The sequence below is a fragment of the Engraulis encrasicolus genome, chromosome 13 (genome assembly GCF_034702125.1).
Source record: "Engraulis encrasicolus isolate BLACKSEA-1 chromosome 13, IST_EnEncr_1.0, whole genome shotgun sequence".
In the NCBI taxonomy this organism is placed as follows: Eukaryota; Metazoa; Chordata; class Actinopteri; order Clupeiformes; family Engraulidae; genus Engraulis; species Engraulis encrasicolus.
Genome location: NC_085869.1, coordinates 32457346 through 32474845, shown reverse-complemented (window position 1 = coordinate 32474845; position 17500 = coordinate 32457346). Strand labels below are relative to the sequence as shown.

Genomic DNA, 17500 nt, shown 5'->3' with positions numbered 1-17500 from the left:
AGACAGACAGACAGACAGACAGACAGACAGACAGACAGACAGACAGACAGACAGACAGACAGACATGCAGATGCCGATGCAGATGCAGATGCAGATGGAATGTGTGAAATACTCCACACGTATCCGCAACCGTGTCACATGTAGGGTATGAATGGGCCTTTACAGACAGACAGACAAACAAACAGACAGACAGACAGACAGACAGACAAGCCCACACAACAGGGGTCTCACTGCACATATTCACAGGACTTTGCTGTAAAAACTGGTGTCTCCTACAGGAGGGCGAAACATGGTCCTGAAATAGGGGGGTCTCCCGCTGTGTGGTCTGTAAGGAGAAGACATACACCTGCCCACGTGGAGGGAGAACCCCCCCCACACACACACAGCTCAACACAGGCAATGTAATGGGGAGCAAACTCTAGGTCCCTCCTCTCCCTGGGCCCAGGACAACTGACCCCTTTGTCCCCTTTGTCTCCCTTGTCAGCTCTCCAGAAAGGGAGTGCCCAAAGTGGGCTATAAGTGGACTTGTCCCAGCTAGCTCAGAGGTAAACATGTACCACTGTGGCCACACACAAGCATGAAATAAGCTGGAGAAAAGGAAGTAGGCTATGGGGAAACTGGGTACTGAAAATAATCTTAGACAGGGCATCTCAACCAAAATAGTAAAAACTATTGGATAACTACCTATTTACAGCTTTATAAACACTTTATTAACATTTTACAAAGCATTTACAAATGTTTGTAAATGACTAATAACCAAAATACGACTGCACAGTGGAGTGGGAATCAACTTCTACTGTGTGAGTTTTATGTGGTTTCATGCTTTCTGGTCTTTGGAGGAGGCACTTCCAGGACCGATGTGATTGCGCTGTGTCAGCTGTGTTAACATAGTATTTCTTGCCCATTCATAAACATTTGTAAACATTTTGTTGATAAATAGTTCATTATTTATAAAGTATTTATAAAGCTGTGAATAGGTAGTTATTCTAAAGTGTTACCAAAACAGAAGCAGTCTTCTTGCACTCTTGATAATTTCGCTTATAACTCCATGTCTACTCTTTAACCAACAGTTGTAAGCTAGTTCTGCCTGTCTGCATTTGAGAGTGAATCTGTCTGTTTGTCTTTATGAGTGGTCCTTTTTTAAGATGATGTTTCTGAATGTGAGAGTTGTTGTTCTGTTTGTTCATCTTTGAGAATAATTCTGTCTTTATTATTAGCTGGTTGCTTGGTCTGTTTGTATTTATGGTACTGTCTTTCTGTCTCAAAGAATTAGAATTTCTGTCTCTGTATTTAAAGGGGTATGCCACTATTTTGAGGCTTAATACAGTTAAAATCGTTGGCCAGGGTTTTTAAAGGTGGTAGCATTGTAGCATGCTACACGGATCCATTGACTTTCACTAGCTTAGCGACACGCTCCCTCTTTTAATTTGTCTTAAAGCAAGACAACGGCTTACATGAAAAATAAGACACTTTACCACCTTTATAAGCCCTGGCCAACGATATTAACTGTATTAAGCCCCAAAATAGTGGCCTACCGTACCCCTTTAAGAATTTCTTTCTTTGTGTTGAAGACTGGTTATTTGTCCTTTAGGGAGTGTTTTTTTTGTCTGTGTCTACGATTCATTCTGTCTGAGTCTGGTTCTGTCTGCCTGCCAGTCTATCTGTTTGTGACATATAGCAGTTCAGTCTGTCGGCCTGTCGGTTCTTGACTATGGTTGTCTGTCTGTAAGACGTTTTGTGTATCTATTTGCCTCAGCACGAGTAGTAGTGCTGTCTGCAATTGCGAGTTATTTTACCTGTCTGTCTGCCTGCCTGCCTGTCTGTCTGTCTGTCTGACACAGTCAAGCTGCTTGTGTGTCTAAAACTGCTGTCTGTCTCTCTGTTCAGGACTGTCCCTCTCTCTCTCTTCTTGTACTGCCCTGATGTCTGTCTTGAGTCATGTCCCAACACAGAGAGAGGATTCATCCACAGTGCTGGGTGGATGGAGAAAAAAAAAACACATGGAGATGGGGTGTGTGTGTGGGGGGGGGGGACGACAACTTGGACCAATCACACGCCAGAGCCAGCAAACAGAGACGAGGATTCCATCCAATCCAAATCGCCAAAGCTGGCAAACAGAGAGGCGTCTATTTCTGAACTCGGCCAGTCATACATCAAAACGTGGAGCTCCCGCACAGAGCTGGCCAACAGCAAACACTGATCAGCGGGAGATACAGACTCCCTCTCTGCCCATACACACACACACACACACACACACACACACACACACACACACACACACACACACACACACACACACACACACACACACACACACACACACACACACACACACACACACACACACACACACCCTTTACATGGGTCCGTCAACACACAACACACACCCTTTACATAGGACCGTCAACACAGACATATAACCTATACAGGTTTGTCACAAACAAACACAACCTATACATGGGTTTTTCTCACTCTCTCACACACACACACACACACACACACACACACACACACACACACACACACCATTCCAACATAGACGGATGACATGGCTCCCTAGAAACTCAGACACGCCCTCTGTGCAATACACACATGCACAACTTACACAGTTTGCTCAACACACACACACACACACACACATACACACACACACAGATCACACATTTACACATTTTCCACAAACTCAAGGGCTTGCTATCATCATATCAGCATCAGCAGCCACACTGCGGCACCTATTTCAACACATCAGATGTGCACACAAACACACACAAACACACATGCGCACGCACACACACACTCACACGCACACACCTGCATTCACTATGTACGCACTGCAGATTCCCCAACCTCTGTGGGAGACCCAAGGGATGGTTCATAGTTCATAGTTTGTGTGTGTGTGTGTGTGTGTGTGTGTGTGTGTGTGTGTGTGTGTGTGTGTGTGTGTGTGTGTGTGTGTGTGTGTGTGTGTGTGTGTGTGTAATAATAATAATAACTACTGTGTGTGTGTGTGTGTGTGTGTGTGTGTGTGTGTGTGTGTGTGTGTGTGTGTGTGTTTCAGCGTGCTGACGTCTGAGGTGTGGAGGCCTCTGGTTCTGCCTTCGCTGCCGTCCTCACCTCCCTCTACTTACTGAGACGTGGCCGACACAAAACACACACACACACACACACACACACACACACACACACACACACACACACACACACACACACACACACACACACACACACACACACACACACACACACACACACACACACACACACACACACACTTTTAGCAGGCATCACAGTGCATCACGTCCTCTGATCTTTCTGCTCCTCTCTCTACGGGGCTTGTTAGGGTGGCAGGCCAACAGAGGTGCACTTCAGTCAAGTAGCCAGCAGGAAATTGTGTTTTGTGTAGACCCCAGCAACCCCCCAAACCCCCCCGCACCCCCAACGAATACACACACACAAATCTCCCATCCCACTCGTAAATCACTGTCTACCCACCCCGAAACACACATACGTACACACGCACGTAAACACACACGTACGCACACACATACACACACACGTACACACACACGTACACACACACGTACACACACACGTACACACACACAGACACACACACAGACTCCCCCCTTTAGTGGGTGACAGGGAAGAGTTTTTTTGCCCAGACTGCTAACATGCGCCCAGCTTGAAACTAAAAGCTGCAATGACCTCAAATGAAAACACGACGGGCCGAGAGCGAAAGAAAAGTGGGAACGCAAGAAAAGGGATTCAGAGAAATAGAAATAGAGAGTGAAAGAGGACAAAGCATAAGAGATAAATTAGAAATAGAGGGAGACGCATAGAAGAAGGAGGATTTTGAGAAGGTACAGGAGGACTGCAAATGTGTGTGAAACAGAGGGGATGGGGGCGGGCAAGGGAGAGGGAAAGACGTAAAGACAGTGGCTATTTGTGTCTGTGTGCGTGCTTAAAAAAGTAAGACACTGCCTGTATGTGTGTAAATGTCTATTTTAAAGCAAGGTGTGTGTATAGGTGAGTATCGAATGAAGAGGAGGAGGTGTGTGTGTGTGTGTGTGTGTGTGTGTGTGTGTGTGTGTGTGTGTGTGTGTGTGTGTGTGTGTGTGTGTGCATGCATATTTGTGTGTGTTTGTGTGCACTGCATGTGTGTGCACGTGTGCATTTGTGTGCGCATGGGTGTGTGTGTGTGTGTGTGTGTGTGTGTGTGTGTGTGTGTGTGTGTGTGTGTGTGTGTGTGTGTGTGTGTGTGTGTGTGTGTGTGTGTGTGTGTGTGCGTGGGGGGGTCAGAGCGGAGGTGGCAGGGGTCCTCCGTCCGGAGCGGAGCGTTTGATTAAATCTGCGGTTGACGGCTCAGACAGGTGAGATTGATGAGGCTGCTCCACACTTCCCACTGTGCAGCGACACACAGCAGAGGAGGCGGAGGGGGCTACTGAGAGGAGGGAGGCGGGAGGCGGATGGAGAGGAGTGGTGGTGGTGGAGAATCGAGAGGAGGGATGGGAGGTCGAGAGTGGAAAGGAGGGATGGAGGGCAGTGATGCCAGATTGAGCGGTTTCCCACCTAGGATAACCGTCTGCGGGTAATAATGGGTAAAGGGGCATTTGGGCTGGTTTTTCTGCTGCTTTATGACCATAGAAATCAATAGAATTAGTTCAATTTGGGTGGGATTTAGTGCTTCCATGTGCATTTTTTGGGCTGGAAATGATCAGACACATCTGGCAACCCTGATCAGGGTTGGAGCGGTGGAGAATGGAGAGGAGAGATGGGGGTGGAGAAGAGTGATGGGGAGGTAGGAGTCGGGATGGGGGGCTACAGAGACGAGTAATGGGGGGGTCTTGGCAAGACAGGGGGGGGGGGCATTGGATAAGGTATGGGGATGGAGGGTTCAGAGAAGTGGAGTTTGGATGGAGAAGGTATTGGGACGGCGGCGGGCGGGGGTGGGGGTTGAACTCAGAGAGGAGGGATTGGGGGATCTTGGTGGTGGAGAGGGGGAGTTTTGGGTGGTGGGGATGGGGGGAAAGAATTGTTTGGTTTAAGAAGAGAGGGAGAGATGGAAGCAAAGGGCCGATTTTGGCATTGAATGGTGGAGAGGAGATGGGGGTTTGGGGAGGAGAGATTTGACAGAGTTGGGATGGGGGAACAGGGTTGGACGTAGAGAAAGAGGGTAGGGGTGTAAAATTATCAATTAATTCATTAATTGCTATTTGATCGACCTTCTCGACTTAAGATTAATTGATAAGCAGTATTCTCTTCCCCAAATCTCAAAGTTTCCTCCCAAAAAACCAATTAAATCTAAAAATTAAAAAAGAATGAGACAAAATGCTAAATTTTAATTGATTTGTATTTATATTCTTTAATCTAAAGGTGATTTAAATTCACACACTTCTTCACACGCACAACCATTTCACCTGGTCTGCCACAAATCAAGTTAGCGATTAATTGCAATTTTTTTAAATTGATTAACATTTTAATCCATTTATTGTTGACATCCCTCATAGAGGGGCATTGGGGGTTTTGGCGAGAGGGGACTTGGTGTGAAGAAGTTCTGGGGACAGGAGATGTGGAGTGGCGAGGGTGTCAAAAGGGGGTTGGAGGTGCTCTGTGTGTAGGGTGGTGAAATGTGGTGCGGGGTGGCAAGGGGACTTGGGGAGGTGCTGTGTGTGTGTTTATGTGTGTGTGTGTGTGTGTGCCCGCACGTGTGTGTGTGCGTGTGTGTGATTGAGTGTTTATGGATGTGCGCGCACAAATGTGTGTGTGTGTGTGTGTGTGTGTGTGTGTGTGTGTGTGTGTGTGTGTGTGTGTGTGTGTGTGTGTGTGTGTGTGTGTGTGTCTGAGAGGGAGAGAGATAGACAGAGCGAGAGAGAGATAGTCAGAGAGAGAGAGAGAGAGAGAGAGATTCTGAATGTGAATGTGTGCGCGTGGGAGGTGGGTGAGGGAGGAAGGGGGGTGAGGTTGGCAAGCATGGAGGGAACAGAGGCTGTGCAGTGTGCTCCAGAGGCAAGCCGGCAGGCGGACAGGCAGGCGGACAGGCAGGACTCTACAGGCAGGAGAGCAGGATGCGGGGCCCTCGCCACACTGCAGGGGTCCCTCGGCCTGATTAATGAGGCTGGAGGCCCTCGAAAAAAGAGAAAAAAACAGCCATCCTTGCGGAAAAAAATGGAGAAGCAGGGTCCAAAAATAACCTGGACACGGCAGACAGCGCAGTCACCAGCACCACCTCCATCACCTCAAACCACCATCTCTCACACACACACCAGAGTCTACAGCTGTTGCACGCATACACGCACGCACGCACGCACGCACGCACACACACAAACACACACACACCAACATCAGTAATTTGCACCACCCACCACTACAACATCCAGGCCCAGGCCCAGGCCCAGGCCCAGGCCGCCAGCTGCAGCCTCCTCTGGATCCGGCACACTGCCTTCTGGAGCTGATGCTGTTTATCCGGGACGGGACCTATCTCACTGGCCACACAGCACAGCATCATACAGTACCATAGCAGCTTTCCAGGGGCAGCTGCTCTGCTTCAATACACCACTCTCACCACCAGCAATACACACACACACACACACATCTACTTTTACATTTTCCTTCACACTCCCACAATAATCACCACACACGCGCGCGCGCACACACACACACACACACACACACACACACACACACACACACACACACACACACAGACACACAGACACACACACACACACACACACACACACACACACACACACACACACACACCTGCATATGTGTGTGTGCGTGTGTTTGTGCACGCGCCTGTGCGTGTGAGATTCTGTGATTCCATTGGCCACCCAGACAAATATTGTGTCCTGTCCTGGCCACCCCAGTAAAAATGTCCTGGATAAGCCATTTCTCACTTTTGAAGTAAATTCGAAGTTATTGCACTCATAGTGTACAACTTGACTCTACCGGAACAATTTGAGGGAATCCGAACTAAAGAATATGGGTTAATGGTGTTCTGTGTTGATTTTCATTTTCCTATGTCATGACTTTGTCGAAGAGATAACGATTAACAGGTCAACAGTTACATGTGTTAGCTGTTCCATACTTAAATGTTTTTTTAAAGCTCAACTGGCCTATTTAATAATAGGCGTAAACCCCTTTTTTGTCTGCCATTAACATGAAAAAATACGCGGTCGTAGGCGACTAATAACAGCATCAACATAAAACTCATAACGAAGCAGGAATAACAACTTGCACGCACCTCATAAATTTATCAATCTATAATTATGGTGGAGCTCGGGGGCTGCAGAGGCCAAAATGGCTCCCGGTCCCGAGTCCTACGCCATCCCTCGTTTGCACTCGTTTTCAGTTTCCCTCTCTCTCTCTCTCTCTCTCTCGCTCTACCTCCTTCCTTCCCTGGGTTCTCTCTCTCTCTCTCTCTCTCTCTCTCTCTCTCTCTCTCTCTCTCTCTCTCTCTCTCTCTCTCTCTCTCTCTCTCTCTCTCTCTCACCAGTCCAGTAATTTCCTCTGCACTGCTCAGTGCAGGGCAGGCACACATAAGAGCCGCCTCTTGACTTCAACCCAGCCCAAGCTAGTGACACCAGATATGTTTGACGTTTTAATTAAAAAAAGCGGAGTCTGGCCCGGCGTCCAAAACCTCTGTCAGGCTGGCTTGTCTGGTCTGGTCTGTTCTGCTCTGCGTGCCTGAGTGGCTGGCTGCCTAAGTGCATGAAGTAAGGCCTTGCATGGGGACGTGACCGAACCTCCATCACAGCATAGCTGCCAGACTTGCGGACCTGGAACATTAGCTCGCACAATTCAAATAGCTAAAACACGTATCCATTTTCACCTTTTTTCCCCCCCAAACACAAGGATTTGCAAGACATCCATTAACTCAGCCTCAGACACCTCCCACACCCCTACTCCACCACACACACACACACACACACACACACACACACACACACACACACACACACAGACCGAGTTCACGGCATGGCAATCCATTTGAGTCTGGCAAAAGCAGTGGTGTGAACTGACGGGTCTACATGACAACTCAAAATAAATAGTGCCATCAATTAATGTAATCAAAACGTAAGCCTTACGGTTTCCTCCTCTGCACTCCCTCTCTCTGGCTATCTGTCCCTCATTTTCCTCTCCTCTTTCTCTCCCTCTCTTACATCTCTCCATCTCTTCTCTTACTCTTTTCTCTCTCTCTCTCTCTCTCTCTCTCTCTCTCTCTCTCTCTCTCTCTCTCTCTCTCTCTCTCTCTCTCTCTCTCTCTCTCCTCGTGGGAGTCTGCGTTAATGATTTTAGCTGACGTTGCGCAGCGAGCGATGCTGGACCTGAGGAGGAATTAGGAGCGACTCGACTCGACTCCCTCTTCCTGAAGGGCTGAAATGACTGATATCAGCCATTAAAGACCACTAGCGATTAAGGACCAGACGGGGAGCCCTCCGCTCCGAGCTCCACACTTTTACTGCTGCCATGGGCTTCTGCCCCACTGGCTTCCTGCTATCCAGCTACGCTATGTCAATCCCACAATGCAACACTCCCTTGGACAAGACAGATCGGAAACGTAAATGTCGCAGGAGGAGGGGGGGTGGGGTTGGGGTTTGGGGGGATAGAGTTGTTTGTTGCAACAGTATAATGACCCGCTTCCAGATTCTGGTAGACTATGTGTCAAACAAAATGCAAGAACTGTTATTTATACAGTAACACATCACACCAATGCTGAAAAAAAAGTGTGGAACACTAATACTGCTGGAGAGAGACACATGGACGAGTCCAGTCCGAGCTGGGCAGTAAATCCACTTTTCACTTTAATCACGACTGGGCTGGCAACGGGAACGATAACACCATAACTCATCCTAAGTACTAGTGGGGCCGCTGGAACCAACTTAGGATGTTTTTCCCATCTCCAGCCGGCTCGAAGGTCACTCGCTGCGCGACGCCATCCTTCATGCTCCGGCAGGTATTTGCACAAGCAGCGGGGTGACGCAGTGAATTGTAATCACATTTTTTAATATCCTGGCTGCAACTTTTTTTTGGGGGACGTTTACACACTCACTTCATCGAAGCGAAAGAGGTGCAAGTCACAGATCATTGCTGTATTAGCTCACACTACGGTAATACTACGTTTGGCGTTAGTGACTGCCGTTATTTTTCTCTCGCACTCTTTTCAGACATCACAAACTGCTCCCAATGTTGGTCCAATTTGACGCACATCGCACCTCTGGGCATTGTTAAGAATGCCGTCGCGACGGCACATTTGGAGAAAATTAAAAACAAACGAAAACCAAACACTTCATTTCTGATGTTATTGCAGGTAATGATGCACTGCTTGCTGCCTGCCTGCCTGACTGACTGTGACGCTACCATCACGTTTTGCCTCCACCAATCGAGCGATGGAACGAATGACCTGCAAGCCTGCTCTGAGCGAGCACCAAACACACACACACACACACACACACACACACCTCCCACTCCCACCTTCACTACACACACACACATGCACACACCTGCACTACACACACACACACACACACACACACACACACACACACACACACACACACACACACACACACACACACACACACACACCTCCATGTGGTCTACCGGGACTCCCCACTAACCAAACACAGACACATTGGGGGGAAGGGCAGCACATTCCGTCTGTCCATATGTCCACTGAGAGTTCCTTTACTAGTGTGTGTGTGTGTGTGTGTGTGTGTGTGTGTGTGTGTGTGTGTACGTACACGTACTATGCCAGTCAACCAGACAGCCAGACAGGTTTCAGCATAGCAGCACAGCACTGAAAGCCCCCCTGCGCGAAGCAGGTCGTCCATCAACCTAGCACAGGCGTGGGCATTAGGATAAGGGTGTTATAACCCGGCAATAACACGCTGCAATTAGGGTCATTGTTGTAACCCGGCGCTGTTACTGATGGATATGTGCGTACAGGGACTCGTTGTTGCACGTTAACACTCGATTAGTGTGTCCTTTGGCCTACGCACATGTGCGTAATTAGGACACGTTTGGTTCAAGATATTGAAGAATGCCTGCATAGTCACTTTTAGTGTAGACCTACCATAGGACATAAAATTGGGAGTTATTTTGATATTTAAAAATGTAATATGGGATAGATTTCCAAATTAAAGCTCATTATGTTTCTATCAACATTTTTTTTGAAGTTCTATTTAAATATTTTTAAGATCTATTGAAGTGATAGGCCTAAATTAAGTATAAAGTTTCAAAAAATCATTTGTTAACTCCAGTTCCCACAGTGTTTGTTATTTGATGGCCATTGGTGCTAGGGAGTTGGTCTTGGGATCATCTAGATTCAAGGTTGAATCTCAGCAGGAATAACGTTTGTGTAACGGACGCCAACTGGGAGAGTTCTGCGGTAGAATAACGCTGAGCTATCACTCTGGATCACTCGCACTGTGCCTCCCATGCCCAATGGAGCCCTGACTAGGAGGTCGTTCGAGCCCGAGTGGCGAACTAGCGCAAGATGACCTCAGATCTAGCAGTGGCGGCCCTATAATGAGTTGCACTTCGGGCGACACCCCTTCAGACGCGCAGCCTTACACGATGACCAAAAAAATGGACAAAAGCCTATGTATAAAACTGACAAAAGCTACTAATAGCAATGCTATTATTTCAACAATGTGGCAGTAGTGTAGAAATAACACATTTTCAATGATTTTTCACGGATTTCTAACTATTAACATGTTTAGCGTCGATTTCCACAATGACTTCATGGCGGGGCGGGGCGGGGCTTCGCAGTGGTGCCCGGTCACCCCGTCACTAGGACCTCCCCTGATCTCTAGTATCCCTCATCCATGACAGAAGATCCCTTCAGCAGGGCACCAATCAAACGATAATCATCATCAGCATTAGGTTTACCACTGATTTTACTGTAACTTATATTTCATCAAATGTTAAAAACCGTGCTGAAAGAAAAAATCGCTGGCAGAGCGTGACAACATGGACCAACAGATAAATGAATAGTTGTCAACAGGCAGCTATAAATAAAGAGACAAACAAACACACAAAACAAACAGACAAGTGTGGAATAGCTTCTCATGAGAAATAATGCTTGAAATACTATTAGAGAAACCATACCGGTAGCCTTAATGAACCAGGTTAACTAAAAGGTAACAAATGGCCTCAATATTATATTATTAAGATTGTATATTTGTATATTATAAAATAACAAACAATAAAATTACACTCTAAAAATAAAATTGCTAACACCTGGGGTGGATTCCAATATGCAGTCTTCAGTCCTCGGTCTCTGCTTGTGGCCTCGCATTTCGCTGACGGCCCCCTCCGTGGAGAAAACAATTACATTTTCCCGCTGTCAGCCTAGCCACAACAACTTTTTGGGGGACTATTCTTCATTTCACCATCCCGTTTGCAAATGAGGAAATGACATTAGAATTGTAGCCTGATTATCATCGACTTTCAAATCTCTTCGAGACTTGGTCTGAACAAAAGAGCATAACAATTAACATTTCTCAAACAGCATTTCCCAAATGACCTCCCTTGTTTGCTTCCCAACAAAGTGGGAGGAGTTCCCGTATTTGCGGGAACTCAGAAAGTACTTGCATTGACTCTTGACCTGACTGGTAGCAACGCTGAAGCTGTTGCATCACTAGGAGGGCACGGCCTGGCTATTAGACTTGAGCGTTTGTGAGATATTGAAATACAATTCTGTTGTCGGTGACCTCATCACGAGGCCACGATGAGGTAAGTAAACAAGGGAGGAGTCAGCATATTGGAATCCACCCTTCATGTAACTTTATTAAGTCCACAAGATCAAGTCAGAGCTCATGAACGCAAAATGTTGAGCATCATTGGTACAGGTGGGCTCCCATTAGTGCGACATCACATGTAATTGCATCAGCAGTACAGAAATCTCCCATTTGTTAGGTCCATAGGCTTTACAACAGAATATTGCAAGCACAGAATGGAAATGAGTGTGAGAAATCTGCCTATTTAGTGTGCATGCAGACAGATGCAATGGACTTCCGGTCCATTTTTTTAGACTTTGGCCTACAGTGCCATTCCAGATTTTGACGTTGACACGCTGTGAATTTGGGTTTGTCTGCCCTGGGTTGACAATTTTGATGAATGGAAATACATGTGTAGGCTACTGTAAATGCATGTGGCTTGGTATTTTCAATTCTAGTAGTCTACAGAGCATTAGGCCTATTAGAAAGAATACTGTTGGTAAATGCCTTAAATACCGGTAATACTATTTCGACCTTGCAAGCAGACAACAAACTCTGACAAGCAAAAAGCTACGCTATTGTTACACGAGACATGGACCCTGATTCATGCCTACTAAGTTTACGTTTGAAACGGCAATGTACTCTAGGCTACAGTGAATTAATAACGACCGACTCGGCAGTGCAGTGCATCCCTCACAGTGGCTGGCGTGGGTGGATTTGGAGGTCAAGTGTATGCTTCTGTCAGTGAGAGTCTGAGACACCACCAACACCATGCTAAAGCTACAGCAATTACTTACACGGATGCGGCGCAGTTTTTATATTCAAATCACATGTAAACGGACCATCATATGACAGAAATAAGCATGCACGCGCTGGAGTTCAAATATTCGCATGATGAGCTGTCAGTCGTCAGCTGTCAGTTTCGCTTGCGCATGATACTGTAAATGACAGTAGCAAGCCTTCTGTGGTGTGCCGTGTTTTGGCGTTATGACTTTATGCTCACTAGTGTCAAGTAGAGCGATGTAAAGAGATACATATCAACACATAACTACTACAACGAAATGCACTGTTTTATAGATGAGGACAGACAGATCCATCGTCTGATCAACATCTGCCCTGGCTGAAGCGTATGTTCACATAACGGGGAGGAAAGGGAAGAAATGGCATACTAGCAACAAAGTAGGTCATGTTTTACTTAAGAGAAATAACACACCTGAGAGTTGTCATTGACTGCAACGCAGAAAAGCCGTTTCGATACATAATTCTTGGAAATGAATCGCAGGAGAGACTTCACGTTACTCCTACAGGGAAGCGCCATCTTGCTACCGTAAATCTGTGGTACGGACGGTGTCTGAGAAGGACCAAACAGTTCCGTGTGTATTACCGTAAATACAAGATAGCGTGTAGCCTAGTACTGTGTGCTGTAGTGTACAGTCGATACAGAATCTGTTGGCTGCTCCTGCGTTCTGCTCTGCTTGTAAAAATATATATATATGTGAGTGGATGTTATAATAATAATAATAATAATAATAATAATAATAATAATAATAATAATACAGGATAATTGTTATTATTTATTTACCTTTTTATTTTTTATTATTATTATGCCTTTTATTATGCCTATTATTATTATTATTATTATTATCATTATTATTATTATTATTACAGGGTCTGTGTGCATGATTTTTTAAATTATAATTCTGTAGAATAATGGAAAATAATGCTATGGCATAACAGCTGTGTAAAAGGTTTGGGTCCAAGACGGAACAGAATAGAACAGAAAGGGGGGGGGGGGGGGTCGGGGCTGAGGATGGAGTTAGAGCCGTGCTCTGTGCTGTGCCGTGTATGATTATGTGATTATGCAGGCAGAGGGCCGATTGGGTTACGCATGCTCTCAGGGCACTAAGCAGTCCACAGAGGCACAGCAAGTTCACCATACACACACACACACACACACACACTGAGACACACCTCTCTCTCCCCCCACCTGGCTATTTCTCACACGCTTTGTCTTTCTTCTTTCTCACCTTGTTGCACTCTGTCTGTCTCGTTCTCTTTTAACCATCCTCTTCACCTTTTCTCTGTCTCCTCTGTCTCTCTCTCTCTCTCTCTTTATTTCTTTCACCCACTCTCACACACATATGCGCACACACACATGTGCGCACGCGCACACACACACACACACACACACACACACACACACACACACACACACACACACACGCACACGCACGCTGTCTATCCCCAGAGCAGAGTCGACATCTGTTGCTCGTTTCTCTCTCTGCACCTTTTGCATCTGGATGTGTTTGGCAGCCGGCGCTGGGCTGCACTGCGTCAAAATATCGTTTCATATTCATTATTATCTTCTCACCTGAGGCAGTGTGGTGTAGTGTGGCGCTGCTACAGTGCCGCCACATATTAAAACCTGCCGTACGTACACACACTTCACTATCTTTCTTTCCTCTCCTTCTTTCTTACTTCTCCCTGACTTTTGGTGTTACGGTAGTACGGTGTGTGTGTGTGTGTGTGTGTGTGTGTGTGTGTGTGTGTGCCGCTCTTTTTGGTTTGGTTAATCAATGATTTTCGATCGCCTTTTCATTATTTGTCATAAAATATTATTTGTCATAATATTTTATATCACCTATTGAAATGTCTACTGTCTTTAGTCCTCTCCTTCTCTCCCTTATTTCTTTGCTCGCTTTGCTATCCATCCACAACTCTCTCTCTCTGTGTTGCTCTGTTGCGGCTGTTGACTTTCTGTATGAGGTTGTGTGCTTTTTTTATTATTAATTTCTTACTATTTGCCTTCAACAGTGTGTTGTACAGTGTTCATGCTGGATCCCACATTTTAAAAGTTAAGACAGCCATATGTGCGTGTGTGCGCGCACACACACACACACACACACACACACACACACACACACACACACACACACACACACACAACTTGGACATGCTGATGTGGTCCCTTTGTCTAGGTCTATAGCTTTAGGTAATACACCCCCCTTCTCTCTGTAACACGCACACACGCACACACACACACACACACCTACGCAGCCTGTAAAGCCCACACCCACCCAGTGTGTGTCAGAGCCTGTGGCCTCTGGTTCCTGCCCACCCGTGAGAGGTCTGTCTGTCTGTCTGTCAGTCTCCATACCTCCACTCCACCTTGTCTTTCCTACCCCTCTCCTTCACCTCTACTCCACCTTCTCTGCTCCCCCCCCGCTCTCCTCCCCCTTCTCCTCCTCTACTCCATCTTCACTGCTCCCTCTCCCCCTTCCTCTCCTCCCCCCTTCTCCCTTTGCTCCTCCACCTTCTCCTCCTCTACTCCATCTTCACTGCTCCCTCTCCCCCTTCCTCTCCTCCCCCCTTCTCCCTTTGCTCCTCCACCTTCTTCTCCTCTACTTCATCTTCATAGCTTCCCCTCTTCCTATCCCCCCTAACTCTCCACCACCTTCTCTTCCTCCTCTACTCCATCTTCACTGCTCCCCCTCTTCCTCTCCCCCCTGCTATCCTCCCTCTTCTCCTCCTCTATTCCATCTTCTATGCCCCCCCTCCCCCACCTCTGCATATATCCCGCCTTCTCCCTTCGTTCCTCCAGTAGACCACCTCTCCTGGACTCTACCTCTCCGTTCATCTGTTGTACCTCCTCCACTCCTCCACTATTCCTCCTCCTGCTCCTCCTCCTACTGATCCCCCAACTCTCTTTTTCAACCCATTTCCTCCACTAGACCAGGGGTTTTCAAAGTGGGGGTCGGGGACCCCAGGGGGCCACGACAGGTTGGCAGGAAAAATATAACAAAATAAAATTAATAATTTAATGAATTGAATACAAACTAAATCAAAAATAGGCTTTAAAATCCCAGTCTTTACAATGTTAACATGTATTGTGCTGTCTGTAGTACTTGAATGGGTTTTGCAATGAACGAACGCCAAGTGGTGAAACCAGGTGCACAGAAAAATAGTGTGGCACGGCCCATGTCAGGGGGGCATTGTCATGGTAAAGTTAGGAAAACCCTGCACTAGACTACCGAGACCACCTCCCCTCACTCCCACCTCTCCACATCTCTTCACTGCACCTCCTCCCCATGTCCTTCCATATCTCTAGTCCAGCTCTCCTTTACTGCCCCTTCCCCCAGAGGCGCATCTTGCTACCAGGCAAGGCAGGCAGCCGCTTGGGGCCCCCAAGCCTCTAGATAGTGAATAACAGCCCACACTTTACCACAGTATTGGCAATTTTAGTTCAAATGTTAATTATTTAGCATTTTTGCTTGGGGCCCCAGCTGATCCTAGAATCTCCTCTGCCTTCCCCCCTTCACCTCTGTAACACCTGTGCTGTCTTCAAATTCTCCTCACGCCCACTTCTTTCTTCTCATCTCGCCTTCATCTCTCCTCTCCTCAATCTCTCTTTACTCACCCTATTTCCTCTTTACTTCTCTTGTTCTCTTTCCTGTGCTTTTCCTCTCATCATACCATCTCACCTCCTCCTCACTACCCCCTTTGCTCTCTTCTGGTCCCTCTTCAACTTTGCCATTCGGAACCGCTCCACTCATATTTTTCATATTTTTCCTAGTCTTTGTTTTTGAAACATATGCAAATATCTGTCATGTTTCTTCAAAAGTGTGTGTGTATGTGTGTGTGTGTGTGTGCGTGCGTGCGTGCGTGTGTTTGTGTTTTAAGGTAGTGTTTCAGTTAGTCATCCATGTGTTCTTCCGTCTGAGGCATATAAAGTGTACGGTATATGAGTGTATTGGGCCTACAGTGAAACATATGGCACTGTGATGTACCATGGCACAGATGGGGCATCACACACACGCACGCAAGCACACACACACACACACACTGTCGCACGGACGCATACACACACACATGGATGCACACAAGCACACACACAGACACACGGATGTACGTATGCATGCACACACAAGCACGCACGCACAGACACACACACAGACACACAGACACACACACACACACACACAGACGCATATGCACGCACATACACACACACAGACACACATGCACGCACATACACACACACAGACGCACATGCACGCACACACACACACGGACGGACGGACACATGTATGCACACACATACACACGGACGGACACATGTATGCACACACACACAAACACACACACACATCTTCCCACTCCTCTGTCTGACTCTCCCTGTGAATTTGCCAACCCTTACCATATATTACTCCCATATACTGTATTACTCTCATCTCAAAAGCAACTCGGAACAGGAGAGGTGAGTTAGAAAGACTTGTAGTGTGTTTCTTTACAGCGTCATGGCTAACGCCAATACTGTAAGTAAGCAAATTACTTTTGCAATTTCCCACTGGCACGCCTTTGAGAAATAGGATGCGGTTGGTAGACTGAGTTTTTTCAGCTGTACACATTGCTCTTTAACCCCTTAATGCACGCTGTACCTCCAGTGTCACGCTGTCATTGAAAATTGTACTACCATACTACTACCATACTACTACAATACTACGACATAACACAGGGCCTTTAGTAATGCACTACGACTTGGTCATTGCCATTCTGGTAACAGCAAATTTATAACGCCATGTCTTAATGGGTAAATTGGACCCCATTAGACATCTAGGCATAGGGGGTGGAGATGTAAGTTGTCAATTTTTTGTTGCAGTATGTTGACACACACACACATATACAGTACATACAAAGCATGCACTCACACATGCTGCATACATGCACACACACACACACACACACACACACACACACACACACACACACACACA

The 17500-nt window shown here is 46.7% G+C and overlaps 1 protein-coding gene across 2 annotated transcripts in view; it reads right to left on the bottom strand.

Annotated features, from left to right (window-relative positions):
• Nucleotides 1-17500, bottom strand: part of wars2 (tryptophanyl tRNA synthetase 2, mitochondrial) — an 80131-nt gene that overhangs the window by 35840 nt on the left and 26791 nt on the right. The window contains exon 1 of one of the 2 annotated variants that reach the window (XM_063214574.1): nucleotides 12940-13044. The exons of the other annotated variant lie outside the window; for it this stretch is intronic. Coding sequence (XP_063070644.1) covers nucleotides 12940-13044 — 105 coding nt within the window. Of the gene's footprint in view, nucleotides 1-12939; nucleotides 13045-17500 lie in introns of those variants that run through there. 2 annotated transcript variants of the gene reach the window in all.